This window comes from Thermobia domestica, chromosome 5 (genome assembly GCF_964235325.1).
Source record: "Thermobia domestica chromosome 5, izTheDome1.hap1.1, whole genome shotgun sequence".
NCBI lineage: Eukaryota > Metazoa > Arthropoda > Insecta > Zygentoma > Lepismatidae > Thermobia > Thermobia domestica.
This window is the reverse complement of record NC_137458.1, coordinates 8915380-8938658: the sequence shown is the minus strand read 5'-3', so window position 1 is coordinate 8938658 and position 23279 is coordinate 8915380. Positions and strand designations below refer to the sequence as shown.

General features: G+C 35.9%; 1 protein-coding gene across 2 annotated transcripts in view; it reads right to left on the bottom strand.

The window, feature by feature from the left end:
- The window catches only part of Tnpo-SR (transportin 3), a 151474-nt gene that overhangs the window by 121946 nt on the left and 6249 nt on the right, over positions 1 to 23279 (bottom strand). For both annotated transcript variants that reach the window (XM_081758167.1, XM_081758168.1), the window contains exons 2-3: positions 20236 to 20439; positions 5373 to 5597 (exon numbers count right to left, since the gene is read on the bottom strand). In XM_081758167.1, the coding sequence (XP_081614293.1) occupies positions 5373 to 5597; positions 20236 to 20439 (429 nt within the window). The remainder of the gene's footprint in view (positions 1 to 5372; positions 5598 to 20235; positions 20440 to 23279) is intronic.

Below are 23279 nucleotides of genomic sequence, written 5' to 3'. Positions count from 1 at the left end.
ATAAACCACTCTTTTGCTATCTCTAGACGAATGATTACGAAAAAAAAAACTGATGGAATGAGAATCTGGAAGGAAACGGGAGAACTCCGTGATAATCCACAGACAGAATATTGTCCATCACAAATTCTCATCGCCTGTGAACGAACGAGGGACTAAGCACCAGAGGTGAATGCCCTACCATTGTTCACCTATAATCAAACCTAAACAAAAACAAAAACAAAAAAAAATCCTTAGGAACTTGTTCAGCGTTTTGTTTAGTAGCTACCCAAACTGTGTCCATTTGAGTGTTAGAAATCTTAGTGTTTACACAAATATAGCGAAGGGGACATTTACTGTCAGTAAGTGTTTCAAGGAGATGATAGAAAACAGTAAAGAGAACTAGAAACTTAAACAAGCGAAATGAGACAATCAATCAATTACGAAATCATCATAAACATCGGTCTCTAACACTGAAATAAACACTAATTACTTTTAGACCTTCATCCACACTAAAAGCTTAATATCAAACGAAAATATACAAACTTCAAATAAAATAATTCACAATACTCGCCTATTCTGACAGTGAAAACAAAAGAGGGTCAGTATAGACTCAACCGGTTCTGTACTTCATGTGAACAAATAAATCGAATATTCCGACGCCTCTTACGCGACTTGGTATCTAACGTTTTGTATTTGATGTGTTCCATTTACTAGTTAAAAGAATCTATTAATAGGCTACAGAAATGAGCCCCGTACATAAGTAGTCGCCGAACTTCTGAATCTTCTGAGCTACCATACCGTTTTTAAATCCTACTGTGAGCCACAAACCAAAAGAACTACCCATTTAAAAAAAAAAAAAAAATCTTACATTTGTTTATTGCCTATCAAGTGGAAAATGAAATGAAATTTTGAGGTTTTACGTCCCACGATAATGCTGTATAGGTTAAAGCAGACGGTAATGATGAGAAATGAATGAAATGGTGTAATGGAAACGGAAGAACCCCCAGAAAATCCACGCACATGGTGTTAGTCCACCACAAAGCTCTTGGCGCGAGCTGGGATCGAAACAAGAACCGGAAGCACCAGAGGTGAACGCTTTACCACTAAGCCACCGCGGCCCCCCTATCAAGAGGAGAAATCAATGTTAGCCAACCGGAGCGTTACGGCGATCTACCGAAAATGTCCCTGCGAGCTACTAGTAGCTCACGATCGGTGGTTTGGTGATCACTACCGTACATGCTCATCGTTACCTTTCGAATGAAGTTAATTAGAAACGGATCGATTAAAACACACTTCAAGAATTCAAAATTACTTACTTGTCACGTTCCAATACATGAAAAATATTTCATGGTAACTTTCGAAGGAGTTGTTCTAAACATGGAGTTGATATTCATACGAACTGAACTGCATTATTTGTATGTGTATATTATATATATATCCTTTTCTTTCTTTACGGAAAGTACTCTTCATAACACTTGCATTTGTTAAAAATATTTTCGTTCTTTTCATTAATGTTTGTTTCACGTGAGATTATACACAATTGGAGCAAAATTGTTCTTAGAAACTTTAAAAGTAACTGCATGCAGACTTTAAAAGGGATTGCTCTTCGTTCCAAAAATACTTGTCTTGTACATAAATCATGCAGTGGGGAAAACCAGTTACAAATCTTCGCAACCTCAGAACGTCCCGATAGAGATTTCAGCAGGACTTTGAAATACTGACAGTGAGTTCTACAAAGGGTTTTCAATAAGTTGAGCACAGATGTGTATAAAATTTTTATTAGTTCCAATATCATGATGAAATTTTAAGTGAACATACTTTAATTCTTTGGCTTCAAAATCGTAATAGTTGTTGATTCGTATTGTTCATAGGTAGACCACAATAGGCACTAAGTACACATCAGGACCGGATAATGGCCAGTAATGGAATTCCTGATCAAAACTAGTGTTGAATCAGCCACATTAATTCATAGGGAGCTGCTTCACGTTTAGAGATATCACACACTGGACCACGCCCGTATCCAAAGTTGGTTGCAGCGGCTTAAAAAACCTAGATTTTCCATATCAGGCCAGAATATTATGGCTTCCTTTTCCTGGGAACAGTACGGTGTCATTTTCATAAACTTCTTGGAACATGTCTCCACAATTACCAAGGAGCGTTATTGTTTGTCACTGGATAAGGTACAACGTGGTCTCCAGATCAGGAAACCGGAGCTGCAAGGTAAGGTAATGAAACTCCACCATGACAATACACAGTTTCAGTTAATGATGACACAGCAGAAAATCATAAAAATTGGATGTGAAGGAGTCTCCCAGGCTCCCTACAATCCGGACTTGGCTCCTTCTGAATTCTTGCTATCATTTGAAGGCTTACCTACGAGGAAAAACATTCGACTGTGACAAGGCTCTAACTTCTTGTGTGAAATACTAGCTAGCACTAGTGGAAAAGTCAGTCACCTTAATTTTACCAAAGTGGATTCAAGGCATGGAAAGAACGGTGGACGAGATGTGTTACAGCAGATGAAAGCTACAATGAGTAAAATCTTGTAGGCAAAACTTATTGAGCACCCCTTGTATTTTTAAAGGATTGATGCATAACAAGTAGGTAATTTTAAATGTTAATTTGGTTAAAACTAGACAGTTTTCACATTCGTTTCTTCAATCTGTTCGTAATTAAGTTGTTTTTATTATTATTATTACTATTATACTTAGATATGAATTATTTTTCTTCATACAGATGCAGGATTCCAGTACAATGATACTAGCCAACAAAATTCTGGAACATGTGCTTTTGTTTCTCTAATCTACGAACAGATGAGAATTTAGTAAAAATTTCAAATGGTGATCTTGATGTGTGATCTTTCGTTTTGACAAAGTGTCGCTAGTACCGCTGTACCTTGGTAAGTCCGTTCCTTTTATTTGCCTCATGTTCTTACTTTTCCTTCTCTTGTTTTGGTCTTCCGTAAACAAGACTCGGAAGTGTAAGAGGTATTCAGTAATTGCATAAACATGTAAAGATAATAATTAGAATTTCTGAACGTGTGATTAGAATATGTAGTAGAAGACACTTTTAACGAAGTCGAGTAGTCCTGTGTTTGTGTGTGTCGACTGTAGAATCATTAACCCTTTTAAATTATTATTATTAAGTAAATTATAGACTTTCAGTCAAGCAGCTATAGCATCATCCCTATTTATCTAGGACCATGGCTTGTACCTCATTCTCTTCAGAGCAGAACAGCCTTTCAAACGGTACCATTCACATCTCCCTATCATGTCTCTGAGGCGGGAAATCTTGAGAGAAATCGGAATATTTTCTGAAATCCTTTTTTCAAATTTTGACCCCTCTGGATTCTTCTGTATTAACGCACAGATCTCAAAATCAACTAAAAAATACTAAGGGCGGGAAAAAATATTTCCCAATGAGCTAAGAACATCCCTACAATGCCCTAGATAAACCGATGTTATATAAAAATTTCCTGAGACATCCCTATTTATCCTAGGATTATGGCTCGTACATCATTCTTTTCAGAATAGAACAGACTTTCAAACGTTACCATTCATATATCTCCAGCATGTATCTGAAACGGGAAAATCGCGAAAGAATTTTTTTTTTTTAAACTTTTCTGCCCCTCTGGATCCCGTGTTTTAACCAGAGATCTGAAAAATACTAAGGGGTGCAATAAATGTGTGTGCAAAATTTCAAGTCTTCTAGGTGCAAACAGCCAAAAAATAATAATAAATAGGCATAACAAACAATATTTTTTAAAAGTTATAACGCCATCACACCCTATGTCTCGATGCAGGATGGCGTGAAAGCATACGTAATGTGTTCTACAATGCCTCCAGACTTGGAAAAAAAAACGAAGTAAAAAGCTTTATTGGTACTTTTTTTACCCCATTCTACTGAAGATTCTACCCCATCATCTAAAAATAGACGATATAATTTAAAAGGGTTAATGAAGAAATTACTCTTGCTGAATTTTGGTTTTATAAAATTTCATAATGTCTGCCATGATTTATTGAGGTTATCAACATCTAAATTGAAAGACGAACGATTAAGAAGTTTCTATTTGGGACTATTTTTTGTAAAATTTTCAATGAACTAATTCACAGCATCACGAATGTTTACAATTCTGACACCGTATCACAATTTCATTTTCTATTTTCTTTTGTTTGTTTGTCATGCCAATTGTCGTGGACCAGAGAAACCCTGGAAATATGGATGTAAAAATGAAGGTATACAGGGAGTAAGCGAAAATTATTATTAATAAATTTCGCTTTTAAATTAATGCTTACATGGCACTATGAATATTTATTTCTATACAGTAGAGTACCGAAAACTCGGCCTAATGAGGACTGAAGGGTGGAAGAGTTTGTGAAAATGCCGGGTTATCGGGAATGGGATTAAAAAAGAATAAGTACGAGTGTTCCCTCAGAAAATACAGTACTGTACTTACACTATGTGATCAAAAATATCCGGACACCTGGCTGAAAATGACTTCCAAGTTCGTGGCGCTTTCCATCTGTACTGCTGGAATTCAATATGGTGTTGGCCCACCCTTAGCCTTCATGACAGCTTCCACCCTCGCAGGCATACTTTCAATCAGGTGCTCGAAGGTTTCTTGGGGAATGGCAGCCCATTCTTCACGGAGTGCTGGACTGAGGAGAGGATGTTTAGGAGTGTGGAAATCTCGCGTACAGACTTCTGACACAAGTGACACCCAATCACCTGATCACGTTTGAAGTCCGTGAGTTCCGTGGAGCGCCCCATTCTGCTTTCTCACGATGTCTAATGACTACTTAGGTCGCTGATAACGAGTACCTGGCAGTAGGTGGCAGCACAATTCACCTAATATGAAGAACGTATGTTTGGGAGGGGGGTGTCCGGATACTTTTGATCACATAGTGTATATGTATTGGTTGCTTGAGAATACAATAGAGAATAAACTGCCTAAATACCCTTAAACAAAGCAAAAGTACGTACTTTATGAAGGCATACAGCCTTATTATACATGAAAATGAAATTTAATGAATACAGACTGTACAGTAATTTATCTGATAACACAGACTTCAGAAAAGAAAGAGAAAAAAATAATAAAAGCATAAATCTGCTTATAATAATGAATATTAACTAGCCGACTTTGCAATGGGTCTGCTCGCGAGGTTTTTTCGCCTTGCCGGGTTATTGACTGCCGAGTTTTAGGGACTCTACTCTTTCTGATTTTACTCCCAGAATACTCAAGATTCACCACGTGCGATTATTTACGTTATTCATGTTCAAAAACGAGGAACTAAACTTCAATCAAACTTCAGATTAAGGAAAATGCAGGTACTCTGAATAGTAATCCTACAATAATAGTTAGAGCAAGACATCTTACTTTTTGAAGAACATACCAAAAACTCTAAAACAATCTTCGCACTTGCTGAAAGCGAACTCATTACTTCATTTCTACGATTCGCACCCAGCCTTAGCGATCTGGAATTTATTTCTTCAGGAAGAACTGTCAATATTTGTAAAAGAGGCCACGTATTCGAATGGCCATATTTGGTGATCAAATCTTCCACAGGATTAGTCCAACTTGCCATTTGCAGTGCCAGATCGGCTAGAGCCAGACATAACTGAAATAAAAACAAGAGAAGTTAATTTATTAACATGTAGAAGATAAATGTTTTTTTACATGCCTTGTGTTAATTGGTGTTTTTTAATCTCTAATATTTCACTTCCTATCAGGGTTATGAAAAACCAAGGGTTATTTTTGAAAAGCCCAGCCCAGTGTGTCTTATTGAACAAAATTGGGTTTTATTAAATTTTATCCTTACATTTAAAGCTGTTCTCTTACTTAAAATACTACTTAAGCACTCATCAGTGATGAAAACTTTCCGATTCATAAAAAACATACTCCACTTATTCCTACATTGTTGTTTAGCCCTGATGTGAGGTGGAAAATTTTCTTCTATATTTTTCCGGAAACTTTTCCGTTCTTAACAAATATCAGTGATCAACTAACAATTCCTCAGTATTCATAAAATTGATTGAAATCATGTATAGAAATGTTAAAAAGTGAAAGATCGCTTAAACAATCTGAAAATTTTCATGGCTAAGACAATTTTCAGTACTATGTAGGAACAAGTTAAACAATTTTTCATGAATCGAAATATTTTCTTTCTTGTATGGAAAAACTGAAGAACTTTTTATGACTCGGAAAATTTTCATCATTTTGAAGCAAAAAGTAAAACAACTTTTTGTGAATCGGAAAGTTTTATTGCTCTCTAGAAACAAATGAAAGGAATTTTCATGAATCGGAAAATTTTCATCACGATGTAGAAACAAGTGAAAACACTTTTCATAATCCGGAAAATTTTGGATATTATGTATAGTGATGTTTGGTGGAAAATTTTCCACTATATTTAACAGCACATTCAGCTATAAAATTTAATTCCTGTAGAAGAAAGTTAGACAACAACAAATTATCATTTTTCCGATTAGCTTTCGGAAACCGGAAAATTTTCTAATATTTCAAGTGTTTCTGTGTGTGTGTGTGAGAGAGAGTGTGTGTGTGTGTGTGTGTAAAGTGCAGGGAACATACATCGAGTTCGTAGAGAACAAATATCACATTCCAATATTTAAAATGTAACAAGAAATTGAAAAGAAACCTTTGTGAATTTACCAATTTGAGAAACAGAAAATTCCATTACTTTTTCACATGTTGGCCTGCCTATGTAATGAAATAACTACATGAAAGTTCCTTATGAAGATTATTTTTGTAACAGAAAATAAGTGCAATGATTTTATTGTGTTTAACACTCGTAAATCATAATTTCAATATTGGAATTTAGACTTACAGCATTTATTATTTCAGCAAGTTAAAGGAAGACACACACCAAGTTTCATTAGAATCAGCTAGGTTTTAAGAGTATTGCAATGGACTCACAAATGTCGATCGAATTGAATAGCAGAAGTTTTATTACGTTTGATTCAGCTAAACAAATACATTTCGTGTTCTTTGTGTTGAAAATACTCAATATTTCAAACAAACAAGATATATATATATATATATATATATATATATATATATTGCATACAATATTTTTTTTATTTTTAATATTTCATTATCATTTATTATTGTTAATCTATTTTCAACTATTTGTTTAATTCCTGTAACAATTTCTATAATTTTTTAATCTTATATCCATATATTATAAATTGTTAATCACAAATAAAGCGATTTTTGCCTAGTTATTTTACATTTAAAATTTAACAATCAAATATACTTATTATTTGATGAGGAATGTAGCTATTTCTGTAACATAAAATATTCTGTCCAAAATTAGAAACTTTCGAAGTGAATGCCACAAGGAGTTTGGTGAGAGGAGATTGATTACAAAAGGAAAATTTCGTCCAAAGCTTTTCCCGGAGGGAGAGTTCCTAGTATCGCGGCTACGTTCCCTCTTTGCACAGCCATACTTATTCTTTGAATAAGATAGGATGAGGCTCGGGTGTCTTCTGTGTTAATAGTTATGCGGTGTCCAACTTCCTTAATGAAGTTTAGACCTTCCTGACCCCAGGACCCACAAGTTTCAATGGCTATGGTGACGAAGTGGTATTTGTCCAAGAGGTTGTTATATTTTCGTCTCTTTTCATATTCTCTGCGAGTTGCAACCGTCCCAGCTTTTGTGGAAGATGAAGGAAGATTAGAGGGGGCTAGGGTATCAGTACAAGTGAAATCCCATATTAAAGCCTTCCCTCGTTTCCAAGGCACCAAAGACATTCCGTCAGGTCTCTTGCCATCAGAGCGACTACACCCTATTGGCTCACTCACGGAAGGCGTTCCAGAGGAGATGAGGGCTCTCATAATGAGATCGTTAACAGTGTAGTGTCGAGAGTATCTGCCAGCACTGTGAACACATGATAGGCCATGTATACCTTTCTTATCCACTAAACTTCCGCAAGCAGGGCACTGGTGTTGTTCACAGACATCTGCTCCCAAACGTAACGCACAAGCGACTCGAAAACTTTCGTCGGGAAGATGCAGCCCTAGGGATGAAGATGGGATAGCTTGTAACCAGGCACCTGCTTCAGGGGAAGAAGTAGCAAGAAGACGTGCCTTATCTTCAGGATTGGTGGAGGAGTGAAGAATAGAAGATTTTTATTCTAGTGGAATTTAGTATAATCAACATCTTAGAGCAGATATTTGCATTGTAAAACTACCATTATTATGTATAAAAATGTATTAGAAATAATAACGATTCGATAGAACAAGTACATAATACACACACACACACACACACACACACACATATATATATATATATATATATATATATATATATATATATATATATATTAGGGTGGTCCTTATTTATATGGGGAAAAATAAATTTAGGAATTTCCTTGGACTTGGGACAAAATTAAGCCAGGAGAAAAATTAGATCCATTGAATAATTTTAAATGGTGCCCCAAACGACCTAAAATTTTGAATGCGTTTACAATACATAGTATATCGGGAAAAGCTAGAATAAACTCTTGTAATTTACAAACGGCTTAAGGGAATGGAAAGATATCTTGGATAATTGAACTAGAGGAAATGACCAACCTAATTTTGTATAGCATTATTATGGCGGCCATATCGAAGTCCGCCATCTTGAATTCAGGTCAAAATTTTCAAATAGGAAGAGGGTCATGTTACAAATCATTTTGAGGTGGCGTTTTCCCAGAAGCACAAATCTCGTATTATTTTCAAGCTACCAATAATCTTGTAAGAGTTATTACGTGTGAAAAACGAAATGCTTCTATGTAATGTTATTTTATTGTAGTTATGGACCACAGATTTGTAAGAATTTTGGAAGTATTTTTCATAAACTGCAAACAAACTGCTAGAGAAAGTTAAATCTTTGTTTCCCCATGAACTACCAATAAGTTTTTCCATCAAGATGATTCATAGACCATTATGAGGAAAAAGAAAAAAATATAACATAGAAGAAATTGAAATATCCATTATTTATGTAGTACTGTAGCTTTGGGGTAAGTTTTCAATAGGTTTTCAATCTTATATACTACACAGTTCACTTTTGTCACATCTAGGAAAAGATTATCTATGAGAATTCACTATGTGCAAAAGAAACTGTTTCTGATACTCATTTTTCGTAAAAACGATGTTGTAATCTTCTGTTAGTTTCACTCCCCTTGCTGCTGCATCGTTTATTACGGAGATGAATTTAACTACTGTCCTTCCTTGAAGATAGTCATTGTTATCTGACCATGAAATCGGATCACACTCAAGAAACCCTTTGGGTATTTTAAATCTCACGAGAAAAAATTGTTAGTTGTATCAAAATCACTGATTTCTCTTTTCGCAAGAATTTTTATGGTATTATCCTTACGTCAAGCCTCTTTGCTGCTTCACGGTTTCGCCTTACAGTTTTAATTTTTTCAACAAATTTTTGTTTTTCCACTATGTTAACTTCATCATCAAAAAACTCCAATGCTACGTATTCCTCCTTCAAGTACCAGAGATGCCGAGAAAATTTAGAAAGAGCCACTTCAGATAATTCATTATCTATTTGCCTATAACTGTACAAAACTTTCAAAAATTGCAGGTCCTGTAATGGTGAATGGGATACTTGATCACATTTAAATCAAGCTTGGACATATAGTCGTATCAGAAAAATTCATGCTCTCCGAAGACCCGTTTCTATTTGCTTCGTTAAACGAAAATGTTGGCGAAAGAGAAATATTTTTAAACAGTATATTGCTTTTCCCATCTACCTTGGTGAATTGCTCCAGGCAAACGAAAGAAAACTCTTCGAGGAGATAAGCCATCCAAGAATGTCTGTTCTAAAAATTTACTGTAATCTTCTCTGCGGCGTCCTGCTTCTACAAGTTTGATAGCAAAATTCAATACTTCATTTCTTACATCTGAAATGTTGTTCCTTACGTCATTATTATCATCAATTCTGGAATAAAGTTAGTACAATCTATTTTAGACCAATCGTTCTGAAAATGCTTAAATAGGGGAACGTCCAGTCCAGATGCAAACGAAACACAACACTTGTCAAATACACATTTTAAAACCAATTCATAAATGTAGTGTCTACAAGGAAGGTATAGAAGATCATTTTCGAGCATCTGCTCTAGAAGAATGAAAGCACCGTTCACATGACACATATTGCAGGGAATAGTTTGACAACAAACTGCCTGCACGAACTTTACCAAGTTTCATTCTTCAAGCTAATAAACTGTGGTAGAAATAATATGTTCGTTCACCTCTTCATGATGACAAACTGAGAACACCAATTAGCCTCTCATGAGCATCTCCTGTAATAAATATTGATAACCCGTCGATAGTCTCTCTATCAGTCAAATTCGGCAGTAGTTTTCCGTCTCATTGCACAACTAACGCACTTGATGCACTGCGAAATTGTTTTTGTGGTCTTACGCAACTTCGCTACGGATTTTCTCTCAGCATCGATGCATATTTATTACTAGTTCCTTTACATTATGGCCTAATGTTTCTGCCGTTGCTGTCAGAATATGTATTCTCGTTCTATCAGTGGACTTGTATCGATCAAGAGCAGCAACCTGTCTTGGAGTTTTAAAATTAGTTTTTCCCCTTTTACATCTCTTGCAGGATCCGAGCGCACACAGGCACATATTTACATTTTATCTTACATACTCAACTGGGTTTTCCTCTTCATTTCTTGAAATGCTTACCTCCGTGTATTTTGGTGTAAAATTCATACAAATCATTTTCAGAAGTGAATTTTTCTTTTGAGTTCCTCTTTCTAATGAAGCCGCACATATCCCTCTTGTTCTTTTCGAGCCAAACTCATGTCTTTACATTTAGTTGTGTAAGAGTTATTACTTGTGAAAAAGTGAAATATTTTCACAGGTAATAATTCTTAGACGACTAAGGCTATCTTTAAAATAGTGCCAGATTTGTGTTTCTGGTAAAACGCCACCTCAAAACGATATGTCACATGGCCCTTTTCCTATTTGAAAATTTTGATCTGAATCCAAGATGGCGGACCTCAAGATGGCCGCTGTGGCAATACTATACAACATTAAGTGTGTTTCTTCCTCTAGTTCCATTATCCAGGGTATTTTTGCGTTCCCTTAAGCCGTATCTAAATTACAAGATTTTATTCCAGATTTTTCCCATATATTATGTACTGTAATCGGATTCAAAATTTTAGGTCGCTTGGGGCACCATTTAATATTATTCAATAAAGTTAATTTTTCTCCTTCCTTAATTTAGTCCCATATGGAACCATTTTAGGGGGTGAGTCCAAAGAAATTAAGAAATCAAAAATTAAGGACCACCCTAATATATATATATATATATATATATATATATATATATATATAAAAGAAATAATTTTTTTTTATTTTGTAAATTAAAATGAAATTACTTGCTTTTAGAACGCAGCGCTAATAGAGTTGCTTTTTATGTTTCTTTTATTATTTTATTGGAAGAACAACTACACAAATCAGCTTCCTTATTAGTTATATTTCATTTTCTCTTTTGAATGAATATATGAATAAATAAATGTTTATTTCCAGAAAATGGTCAGTATTTGCTTTCATGGGTTACTTAAACTCGAATTTTGAGTAGTCAAAAATTTACAGTAGGCATTTACTTATTTATAAATGTTGCAGTACGTAAATCTATAAAAGTAGTAAAGCTATGAAAAAACCGTCTTATGCGTATTAAACTGACGAAATCTAATATTGTAAGATCAAAGGTGGATTCTGAGGGAAGAACGCATTGAATTTTTTGAAACATTCTTGGAATGAAGAATCGTTAGATTTTCACCTCATGAAACTTTTTAAGCAATATTTATTACCAATAAATTTTACGGCTAAACAACGATGTAGGAAAAAGTGGAGTATGTTTTTATGAATCGGAAAATATTCATGACTTTTAATAAATTGAAATTTTAAATAATAGAATGGGATATTTGTACTCTACGAACTCAATGTATGTTCTCTGCATTTTGCATACACACACACAGAGAGAGAGAGAGAAGAGAGAGAGAGGGGGGAGGGAGAGAGAGAGGAGCTGAATTGAGTTGATTTTGAGTTTAACGTCCCTTCCAGCAGCGAGACTATATAAGACGGGACCAACTGATTAACGTAAAATGCGAACTACATGAGCTCCCGCTGGGAATCGAAGCCAGGTCTTCCATGCCAAAGGCTTCAAAATGATGAAAATTTTCCGACTCATAAAAAGTTCTTCAATTTTTCCATACAAGAAAGAAAATATTTCGATTCATGAAAAATTGTTTCACTTGTTCCTACATAGTACTGAAAATTGCCTGAGCCATGAAAATTTTCAGATTCTTTAAACGATCTTTCACTTTTTAACATTTCTGTACATGAATTCAATCAATTTTATGATTGCTGAGGAATTGTTACTTGATTACTGATATTTTTTTAGAACTGAAAATTTTCCACCTCACATCACTAGCACTCATGTTCTATTGTACACATTTAAAATGAAACTAGAATTTCCTTGACTCATAAAGGGAATCCGTGCAGAGCCATCCACGTTTCGTGGGACATATTTTCATTTGGCATTCGCTTTATATTTCGATTTCTACAAAGGAGGAAGTAGACAATGAAGTACAGTAACAAAGAGGTGAGTAATTTTATATAATATAAAATAGGAATAAAAATCCTCTATTACATTCAGGATTCAAGAGCAGCCATCCTGACTGAAATTTTCTTTCACTTCCTTCAAAACATCCTCCCAAAACAAACCAGTCCGTCCTCAAGTCAGGAGCTAGAGATGAAAGAAATCGACTTTATTAACCCTTTTGGCACAAACGCTGTGTCACGCACACAAATCATCAATTATAGAACCTATATGCTTGCTTCGATATGATTTTGTCTTAGTCCAGAGGTTATGATGTTATAACAAAATGCATTTTTCTCTCTTTGCGTTTGAGGTAGCGTACAAATATTTCTGTCTTTGCTTAGCAAAAGTAGAAGGAAAAGAAAGTTTATCAGTATTGTTTGTCGGTACTTTAGGTCCACAGTTAATGGGTACAGTCAGCGAGGATAATTATGAGACACCCCTCAATGATCTTCAATCACTGTAGGTAAATACAAATTAAGAGCACACGTATATTAACATCCTTCACACTGTACTCTGTCTACATTTTTAAGTTTCAGTTTACAAAAGTCTGAATATACCAATTTTTATAATAAACTCATCAAAAAAGAGTAAGAAATTTGAAATCCTATCATTAACTTTATATCTACTAGTGACTAATATCACTGTTGTAAAACCAATGGCTGTTGGTGGAAGCCTGGTAGGTCAGCAGCTATAGGTTAAGTTGAATTTGTCCCTTGGGCTTTTGTTTCAGGGTTACAAATTATTCTGTTCTTGTATCTCATTTTGCTTATACGGAGGGCAATTATGAGACGCATGCTACATTAATGTATTTGAGAAATAACTGGAATATCTCTCTGTATCCTAGTGTGTTAATTTTCAAAAAAGCTGTATTCTGTAGTTTAGGCAGTCCTATAATCTTCTTTCTTAATAACTTTCAAAATTGTAGATTTATATTATTTTGTTGGAAACAGCCTAGGCTGTATATCAGCATACTAAAACATAAAGAATAGAAGTAAGTTCTTTCTAAGTTGTTTTTAGTGAAAAGCCTAGAACTTGGTCTAAATTTGTTTCATAAGCCTGTTTTGTAACCTGAAACTATCTAATATAGGCTATTAGCCTATAGGCCTATTATAGTCAACTCACAAAAATGTTAGAATAACATCAGTAGCTATTTCCACTTTCTTTCTTAGTTATTTTCTTGTAACTCAGCTAAATATTTGTATATATTTATGTAATAAACACAAAATAACAAAGACTTCTTTGTCTTACAATTGGACTCCTTCATACCTGAATATCACATACAGAAAGTGGGTGATAAAAAATGTCCCATAATTACCCTTTTGCAGGGAAATTATGAGAGATCACATATTTGACATTTACTCATCAACTTACGAGATGACAGGAAATTTCTTGGCAGCAAACCGTTACTCTATTAGCACCATAAGCTGCTGCGTAGGTTAACTACTTTCAAAACTAATGAAAGCTGAGTAACGTGGAAAAATTGTGAAAAATGAAATGAAATCTTTAAGTTTCACGTCCCACGCTTATGCCGGTTAGGCTAAAGGAGACGGTGATGATGAGAGATGAGTGAAACGGTGAAATGAAGAAAGTGGGAGGAAGCGGAAGAACCCCGAAAAAACCCACGAGCACGGAGTTTGTCCACCACAAAGTCCACACGGCGCGAGCTGGGATCGAACCAGGGACCGCAAGCACCGGAGGTGAACGCTCTACCACTGAGCCACCGAGGAAAAATTGTGAAATCTGGCTCATAATTACCCTCACTGACTCTAATATATTAAGTTTTTGTGTACTGATAAATGTTCTTTTATTTTAAATTTAAGATTTATTATCAAAAGCTCAAAAGCTTTCCCCCACAATGCAAACTTGTAAGAATGGAAGATAAAAACGTCTGAATGATCCACAGGCCTTCTAGGACTTCTATTGTGTATAACAAAAGATAGCAGGAGCGTTCAAACACCCATGATATCTTGAACGTCGACGTTTAGAAAAGATGCTAGTTCACAATACAATAATACAATACCCTATAATAAGCGTAGCTGTCGTAAAATTGTAATCTCATGACAAATGGAAATCATGCAGCAAACATACATTCATATAACTGTAATTAGGGGCAGGAGTTTTTCGCAAGTTGCGAAATCGCGAAAGTTTTCCGTCAAAGCCGAAAGTTGATTTTTCAATGAACTACGTCAGATTGCGTAAGGAAATAGGTATTTTGAAGTCGTGACAAAATGCGATAACCAACATTTTCAGCAAAATATGCCGCAAAACGCGATAAATTGGGATTTTTTTTTTAAAAAAAACTTCAATTTCAGTTGTTAAAATACAGAAATAAAAAGTACAATTTTCCAAAAGGGAGAAAAATTTAAATTTCAGTAACTTGTGTCTGTTTGCAATTAATATGGCTTTCAATAACGAATACTTTTGAAATTTCTTTTCATTTTTCTTTTAATACAACTTGATAATCAATGATAGAAGGTTACAAATGAAAAAAAAAAAAAATGTGGAAACATCCAACATGCTGCACTTTTCATCAGAATAATAATTTGCAAACAAGATCGTGAAGACACTGTGATAGTTATTTTAAGATTTTGGACTTGTAAAGGAAGAAAGAAGTAACTGTTGTCAGTAACTGCATAAAGAATAACTTCATTATCTTAAATAGTATGACTGTTTAGAACTTGTAAAATAATTTACTTAGCGACAAAATGAGAAATTTTTCTATCTCAAAATGCGACAAAATACGAAATTTTTAATTTCAAATTGCGAAAAACTCCTGCCCCTAACTGTAATGAATATGATGAAGACGAGAGAGGCGACGAACAAAAGAATCAGTATAAGGATTGGAACATGAAATATCGGAGCTTTGAATGGAAAGAGCAGGGATCTGATGCAAAGAAGAAAACTGATGATCCTATGTTTACAAGAGAAAGGATGGAAATGAAACAAAGCGAGAGACATCGGTGAAGGGCACAAGTTTTTCTATAGTGGAACACATGGAAGACGAAAGAATGGGATTGAAATTGTTGTGGCAAAGAAGTTAAAGATTACAGTGTGTGAAATAAAAAAATAAAAGCGATAGGATTATAAGTGTCAAGCTGGGATTAGGAAGTAATTTGGTGCTTATGCCCTTCTAGCAGGATGCAAGCAAGAAGATAAAGGAAGCTTTAGGTCAGACGCTAATGGAAGTACCTGAGAACGAAATGTTAATTGTTGACGGCGACCAAAAGGATATAAAAGTAAGAACAAAGGAGAGTAAGAAACAGTGCTACGAAATAAAGCTTTGGAGAAAGGAATGCAAAAGGGTGAAGAATTTGACAGAATTGAATTTGACCTGGCTATAGCCAGCTTATAACTTACAAGAGTGAGAGCAGAAGTAATCAGATCGACTATATTTTGTGCCACATGAAACGCCTTAACGAAGTAATGGATAGCAAGGTGATATATATGAGCAAAATATAGCTCCATTGCATAGACCCCACAAGAAAGAGTGAGGAAAGGATGAAGTGGTGGAACTACAAAATGGTCTACAGAACAAGTTTAAGGAAAAGGTCCCACAACAAATAATCTTGGTGAAGTCGGAGAAGTGCTGGGGAAAACCCCAGGGAAAAGTACTAACAAGGGAAAAAGACTTGATGGTGGAACGTGGAAGTGCAAGGACAATAAACTACAGTAGACTCACGAGTATCCGGTCTAATGTGGCGCAAGAGCAGGCTGAATAACAAAAACGCCGGACAGGCCGGAGTTCTATGAACTCATTAAGCATATCCAAGAACAAGAAATAACGTAACTAAAAGGCTAATAGTCATCGCAAGAAACAAACCACATCACTAAGAAGTACTTTCGAAGAACATCGTCTTCATCTTCAGCCTAGGCACACTTCAAAAAGGATTTAAACCATAGGAAAGAAATTATGGATACGTAAAAATGTTAACATATGTCTGTTTCTAGTGACAAGATGATTTTTGCTTCGCATATTTTTAAAATTTTTTTTAAGCATTTTTACCTATCCATAATTTCTTTCCTATGATTTAAATCGTTTTCGAAGAGTGCCTAGGCTGAAGATGACGATGTTCTTCGAAAGTAATTCTTAGTGATGTGGCTTGTTTCTTGCGGTGACTATTAACCTTTTAGTTACGTTATTCCTAATTATTATCACCGCTCGCAATACAGTGATAATATCCAAGAACAATTTACGAATGCAGTACGGTACATACTGTACAGTTATAATCAGGAACAACAGCAAGCATACTGTATCAAGGTCCATTACACACTGACGAAACAATGAACAAAGAGCAGAACGCTGCCCTTTTCCTGTCACAACTTGTATTTTGCCACACGACACGTAGGACGCCCACTTCCAATGTCTTGGCAATGTTGCCAATGCAACGCCTTGCCTTCCTCATTTAATTACGATAAAAGAAATTTAGGCCGGATAGTCGCGAGCCGGATACTCGGAAGTCTACTGTATAAGAAAGAGATTAAGAAAAGATGAGCTGAAACATGTAGCATGGAAGGCAAGGCGGCATACAAGTAGCCAAATAAGAAAGCAAAAAGAGCTGTGGCAATAGTTAAAGCAAGGACCATCGACGTGGCATATGCAGAGCTGGAAAAGAAAGACGGATGCACACGAGTAATGGGACTACCCAAAGCAAGAGATAAAGCATCTAAGGACTTCACATCAATCAAGCAGATAAACGACGATGAGGGTAAAATGCTGCAGGACCAGAAGTTGATCCAGGATAGATGGAGAGGCTATTTTAAGCTACTAAATGAGGAGAATCGGAAGTAAACATATGAGGATGTAGTGGCGGTGGAAGAGATAAATAGGAAAACTCAATTAGGAAAATTAAAAGCGGGAAATCATTGGGTGTTGATTAAATCCCGTAGAGTTTTGGAGGAGCCTGGGTAAAGAAAGAATAGATACCTTATGGAATCTCATGAAAAAATTGTGGACGCAGAAGACGACAGCGGATGAAAAGTATATTAGTACCAATTTATAAAGGTAAAGGTTCTGTGGAAGACTGGAAATTATAGGGAAATTAAATTAATATTAGCCATGAAGATATGGGAAAGAATGGCTGAAGGAAGGATATGACAAAAGACGACTGCTGGAGTGAAACACTTTGGTTTTATGCCAGGAAGAGAAACAACTGACGAGATCTTTGCGTTGAGGCAATTGATGGAATGATATAGGAATATGAAAGTAGAATTGCACCTCCTTTTCATAATCTTGGAAAAGGTGTACGACAGAGTGACTAGACAAAAGAACTATACGCATGTACAAAAGAGAAGGAGGTTTCTGAAAAAAGTGTACGGCTGGTAAGACATGCACGAGGAAGCAGAGATCCAAGTGAAGAGTAATGTAGGTATGACAGATTTCATGTATAAGTTGGTCTGCACCAGGGATCAGCTCTCAGCCCATAATTGTTCAATTTGGTATTGGGTATGTTGGTGAGGGGGGAGGGGGAAGTAGAAAAATGAAATGAAATCTTTGAGTTTTACGTCCCACGATTATGTAGGCTACGCTAAAGGAGTTGGTAATGATGAGAAATGAATAAAATGATGGAATGTAGAAAGTGGGAGGAAACGGGCGAACCCCGAGAAAACCCACGCACACGGTGTTTCTCCACCACAAAGTCCATCTGGCGCGAGCTGGGATCGACCCAGAGACTCCAAGCACCAGAAGTGAATGCTCTACCACTGAGCCACCGCAGCTCCAGGGTGAAAACTAGAGCACCATGAAGTATGCCGTTCGCAGATGATGCCTTTAATATGCGAAACATCCAAAGATCTTCCAGAGAAGCAACTGGAAGAATGGAAGAGGGTGTTAGAAGTAGATTAAGTCGAATAAAGACAGGATATATGGCAAGCAACAAACGATAGGATGATTTCACACAAATCCTAGAAAATCCGCACAGATCATCCGAAAGTTAGGTTTTATAATGTATTTAGTTCCTACTAAAATTATATGAAAACATTTGTCCTCATCGGCCTACAAACTCTCCACGATTGGCAAAATTCGTTGATTTACTGCATTTCTCACTGGAACCAACAGGGTAAATTCAACAATTTTAAGCACCTTATAATGAAAATAAAATGCTTAGCTTAATATGCCATTATTCTTAGTCTATTTCGAAAGTCACTACCATTATCATCTTAAATTCCTTCTAATATTCACAACCTTATTTTGCATGTTGGTCTCCTATTTCAATTGTGTAATTCTGCTACACGCGAAGTGTTGTTTCATTAAACAACAGTTACTATAAGTTGTGTAATTATTCACATTCCTTCAGGTTACATATTTTGCTCTTCTTAGTTGTATTGCAAATCTTTTCTCATTATTATATACCAGATGAGTACAAGTGTTCACTACATATTATATTAAACATTGTAAAATTGAGAAAAGACAATATTAAATATGTACGAAGTATTATTTTCACATTTTCTCCTGAAGTTACTACTGATTCATGTTTTGAGCATCGAATCTCAGAACTGCTATATCATAAGTTAAAAGGTTAAACAATTTCAAGATGAAGTATTTGAATGATAATACTAATAGTGTCCACCGAAACTGTTTCGCGATACGTAGCACATTCATTATAAGATAATGTCATACCCTTAATGACAAACATGACATAAAATTGGTTATTTTCTCGATATATCAAATATTCTTATACGAGGCTTCTAAGGAAAGTAAATACGCCAACATACTTCATGGTAGGGGAAGAATGAGTGCCTAAGTGGGCAAAGCTGGCAGTAACTTTGATCCATATGATGAGTACTGGCAGTGATTTGTTAGTGCTGTGTTGAGTCTTGTACGAGAAACACGTATCGGAAGTGGTAACAGTAACACCAAATACCGCCCGGTGTAAAGTTCGCAGCGTGATTAAGGTTTTGCATGCACAGAGAAAGCGACCGACAAACAATACAGTCTTAACCTCACACCCACCGATTACTATCTGCTCCTGTACTTAAAGAAACGTCTTGGTGGAAAACATACCTCTTTGACGACGATGATGAGGTCAGGAAAGGGGGTTATAACGCGGTTCCAGGTATAGGTACCAGATTTTATCGATTCTGGAATAAGAAAAAACCTTGTTCAGGGTTCTACTAAAATTTCAAAGCGAATTTTCGTGACCATTTATTTACGAAACCATAAAATCTCGTAACACTCTCAAGTGCGAATTTGGGTGCGAATTAGGCTCAAGCGATAGAAGCATACTTTGCTTGCGATTTGGTAGCGTCTAATGTCGTTCATAGACATTTTTGGTGGTGAATTTTGACGTTTTATAGGAAAAAAATTGCGGTCTGCATTTACATTTGTACAGATAAAAAAAATTCGTGTCCTAAAAGCTAAATTTCGTGACTTTTTCATGACTTTCATGGCCGTTTTCTGATTTCATGACTTTCGTGACCAACAGATACCCTGTTACTCCACGTTTTGACAATGCTGGCACTTACGTGATGAAAAGCCTCTATACCAATGTATTTTTCTTCGCGTCCAATACATTTCTTGAGTATCTTTTTGTCTTTTGTATCTTTACTTTTCTGACAAGTCTCGTATTATTCAGTAACAAGAATATTTACTCTTAAAATACATTCCCAGAACAATTACGTACCTGCGTCACAATGACTGTGTTTGTTTGCTCGGTTACTTGTTCTATATGTCCCATCAAAGAATTCCTAAGCGATATATGAGCGTCTGCAGGGAGTTCGTAGAAGGACAACTGAATTTTGTTTCTCATGGTATTCGCAGCGAAGTAGCATGATTCTAAGTCCCTTTTCTGATGAAGGAGGTCATCAGCAACCTTCCATGCGTACACCTAAAACAAGGAAACAAAAGAGTTAAATATTAATTAGCTTAGATAGAGACTTGACAATAAACACTAAGTTCCTTTTCTGATAAAAGTAGTCATCAACAATCTTAGATGCGCACACCTAAAACCAGGAAACAAGAGTGAACAGCTCCCGATGTGAAAACTAGCCTTTGGTTAGCTAAGGGCACCGCCCCGAACCCTCTGCGTTTCCTCGACCTACAGCCTTGCGTCTCTTATGTACCAGCCTTTGCACCAATAGTGAATTTCGTGCATTTGCTCTTAACATTTCCTGGACCAGCTCGGGACCACGCGTTTATTCGGCCTACAGTTTCGCACCTCTTAAACCTACAATTCTACTGAATTTCAAGTTTCTTTTCGTATTTCAACTACTTAAAAGGTAAGATTGAAAAAAAAAAAAGCCCATTTAAATAACATGAGAATTTCTTCTTCCCCCCTCCCCTTTAGACCCCTTAAAAACTAAAAATATTCAGTTTTGGCAATTTTCTTGTAGGTTAGTCCCGGAAGGCTACAATCAGGTCAAATTTCATCAATGTAATCCTGCCGGAAGTGCCCAATAATTTGGGGGTGTAAAAGGTGTCGCATATAAATAACATGGTAAAGATTTTTAAGTTCCCCATAAAACCACTCTAAAGTTGCAAATTTTTACTTTTGCTTTACTTAAGTAACGCTAACGAAAACGTACAAGCAAGCCCAATTTTAAAATGAAATGAAATGAAATCTTTGAGTTTTACGTCCCACGGTTATGCCGGTTAGGCTAAAAGAGACGGTGATTATGAGAAATGAGGGAAATGGTGGAATGAAGAAAGTGGGAGGAAACGGGAGAACCCCGAGAAAACCCACGCACACGGTGTTTGTCCACCACAAAGTTCACTTGGCAGGAGCAGGGTTTGAACCCGTGACCCCATGCACCAGAGGTGAACCCCAATTTTAAATTTTTATTCCAATTCCAAGTACCTACAACATGAGCTTATAGGAAATTTATATATATATATTTAAATAAAATGGGGGATTTCTTTATCCCCCCTAAAAATTAAAATATTCACTTTTGGCAATTTTCCTGTCGGTTAGTTCCTGAAAGCTACAATCATGCCAAATTTCATTCAACCTTCTACGTCAACCGGAAGTACCCGTTATTTTATATCAGGTTCGTGTATCGACTATATCACGTTTTATATATAGTTAGGATTAGAAGTAGTAGGGACTTGAAAATATACCTATTTTACTTTAAGGTAAAAAATGACATTATTCATTTAAGCCTTACAACCGTCAACTATCTTTTCTTTATTTATAAAAAATTACTTAACCGTAAAAACACCTAGAATTGTCAAATTGTGTAACTTTCGAAGAAGAGAAAAACTTTATTCTTTTCAGAAAACTAACGTTGTCTATGGAACTAAGTGTTTTTGCTTATCTACTTCTGCATATAACACTTGGTTGAGAAATATTGTTATAAACTGTTTAACGTAACTAATTTCTCGAACTTTCCCCCTCTCCTTTAAAAAAAAAAAAAAAAAAATCCAAGATTGCGCCTCACGTCGTGTATCGATGGTTTAATGAAACTGAAAGGGTCCAGATGATCATACATTGAATTGTATTCTAAAATAAACCTTCGAACATCAGATTTCTTGGCTATACGGAAGAAATGAATAATGTCGCCAGAGTTGCAAAAACGCTACCTAAGTGATTTCTACTACAATATACAGGGTGATGTTTTTAAAATTCATGGATTTCATTTGGGTCTAAAATTTTTTAACTGAAGTCCGATTTACATGTGGTTTATGGCAAATGATTAAGGTAGGATGGGGGATTTATGGAACTATGTTTACTGGTTTAAATTCATCCCAGGTAATATCGGCCACGCTTCAAGAAAAAGATCCAGTGTACCTTGTTACAATCGGAATGAGTTGCAGTGTAGTGCGGAGGTTTGAGACTTCACCGTTTGATGGCAACCTTGCCAAGGTCAACAAGGAATAGGGAACTGGGCCATTGTATTGGGAATTATTGTGCTGTACAGTTGTATGCTATTGTGTGACTGTGATCAGGATACAGTGAGAATGGTATACTCTTTGGAGCAATGAGTGTTTATCGTTAAAAGATTTTGGAAAACGAAATCTGTTGTTGCTACGCAAAGTGCATTTAGAAGCAAATTTGCCTCATGTTTTGCTCCAAACAGGAACACATATTGTCACTAGTGAATATAGTGGAAGAAATAGGATTGCTTGAGTGAGGCAGGAAGCATCGGACCCGGTAAATGTCAGTTATCGACTCCTTAGGTCGCCCACGAAATTTCTTCGTCGTTTGTCGCAAGAAACCACCTATAAATGCTATTCAACATGAAAAAATTTGTCAATACATTTGTATTCTCACTAACGCTTAATTTGTAATCCGCAATTTCGCTTCGAATATCCAAAACCTCATTCCCATTGTAAGGTACACTTTTGAACATTTGCTGTTTTTCTTAAGGTGTGGCGATATTACCCGGGATGAATTTAAACTAGTAAACACAGTCAGATAAATCCTTCCTTGATCATTTGCCACAAACCGCATGAAAATCGGAATTCAGTTAGAAATTCTAGACCCAAATGAAATCCAGGAATTATCATTCTGTACATTTAAAATGTGTAACTGTTTACTACGTTGAGCTCATCGGTCGCAGTGCTACGAAAGAATACGCGACGAAGTTACAACGTTTTCTTTCTGAAGGAACTATGATTATTTCCTTGTGTTTCACGAAGAAAGAAAAAAAAAAGTTTGACACCTTCACTCCCACCGTACCTGTTGACCATTATCACTCGTACACCACTGGCAAGAGTTCGCCAGTAATA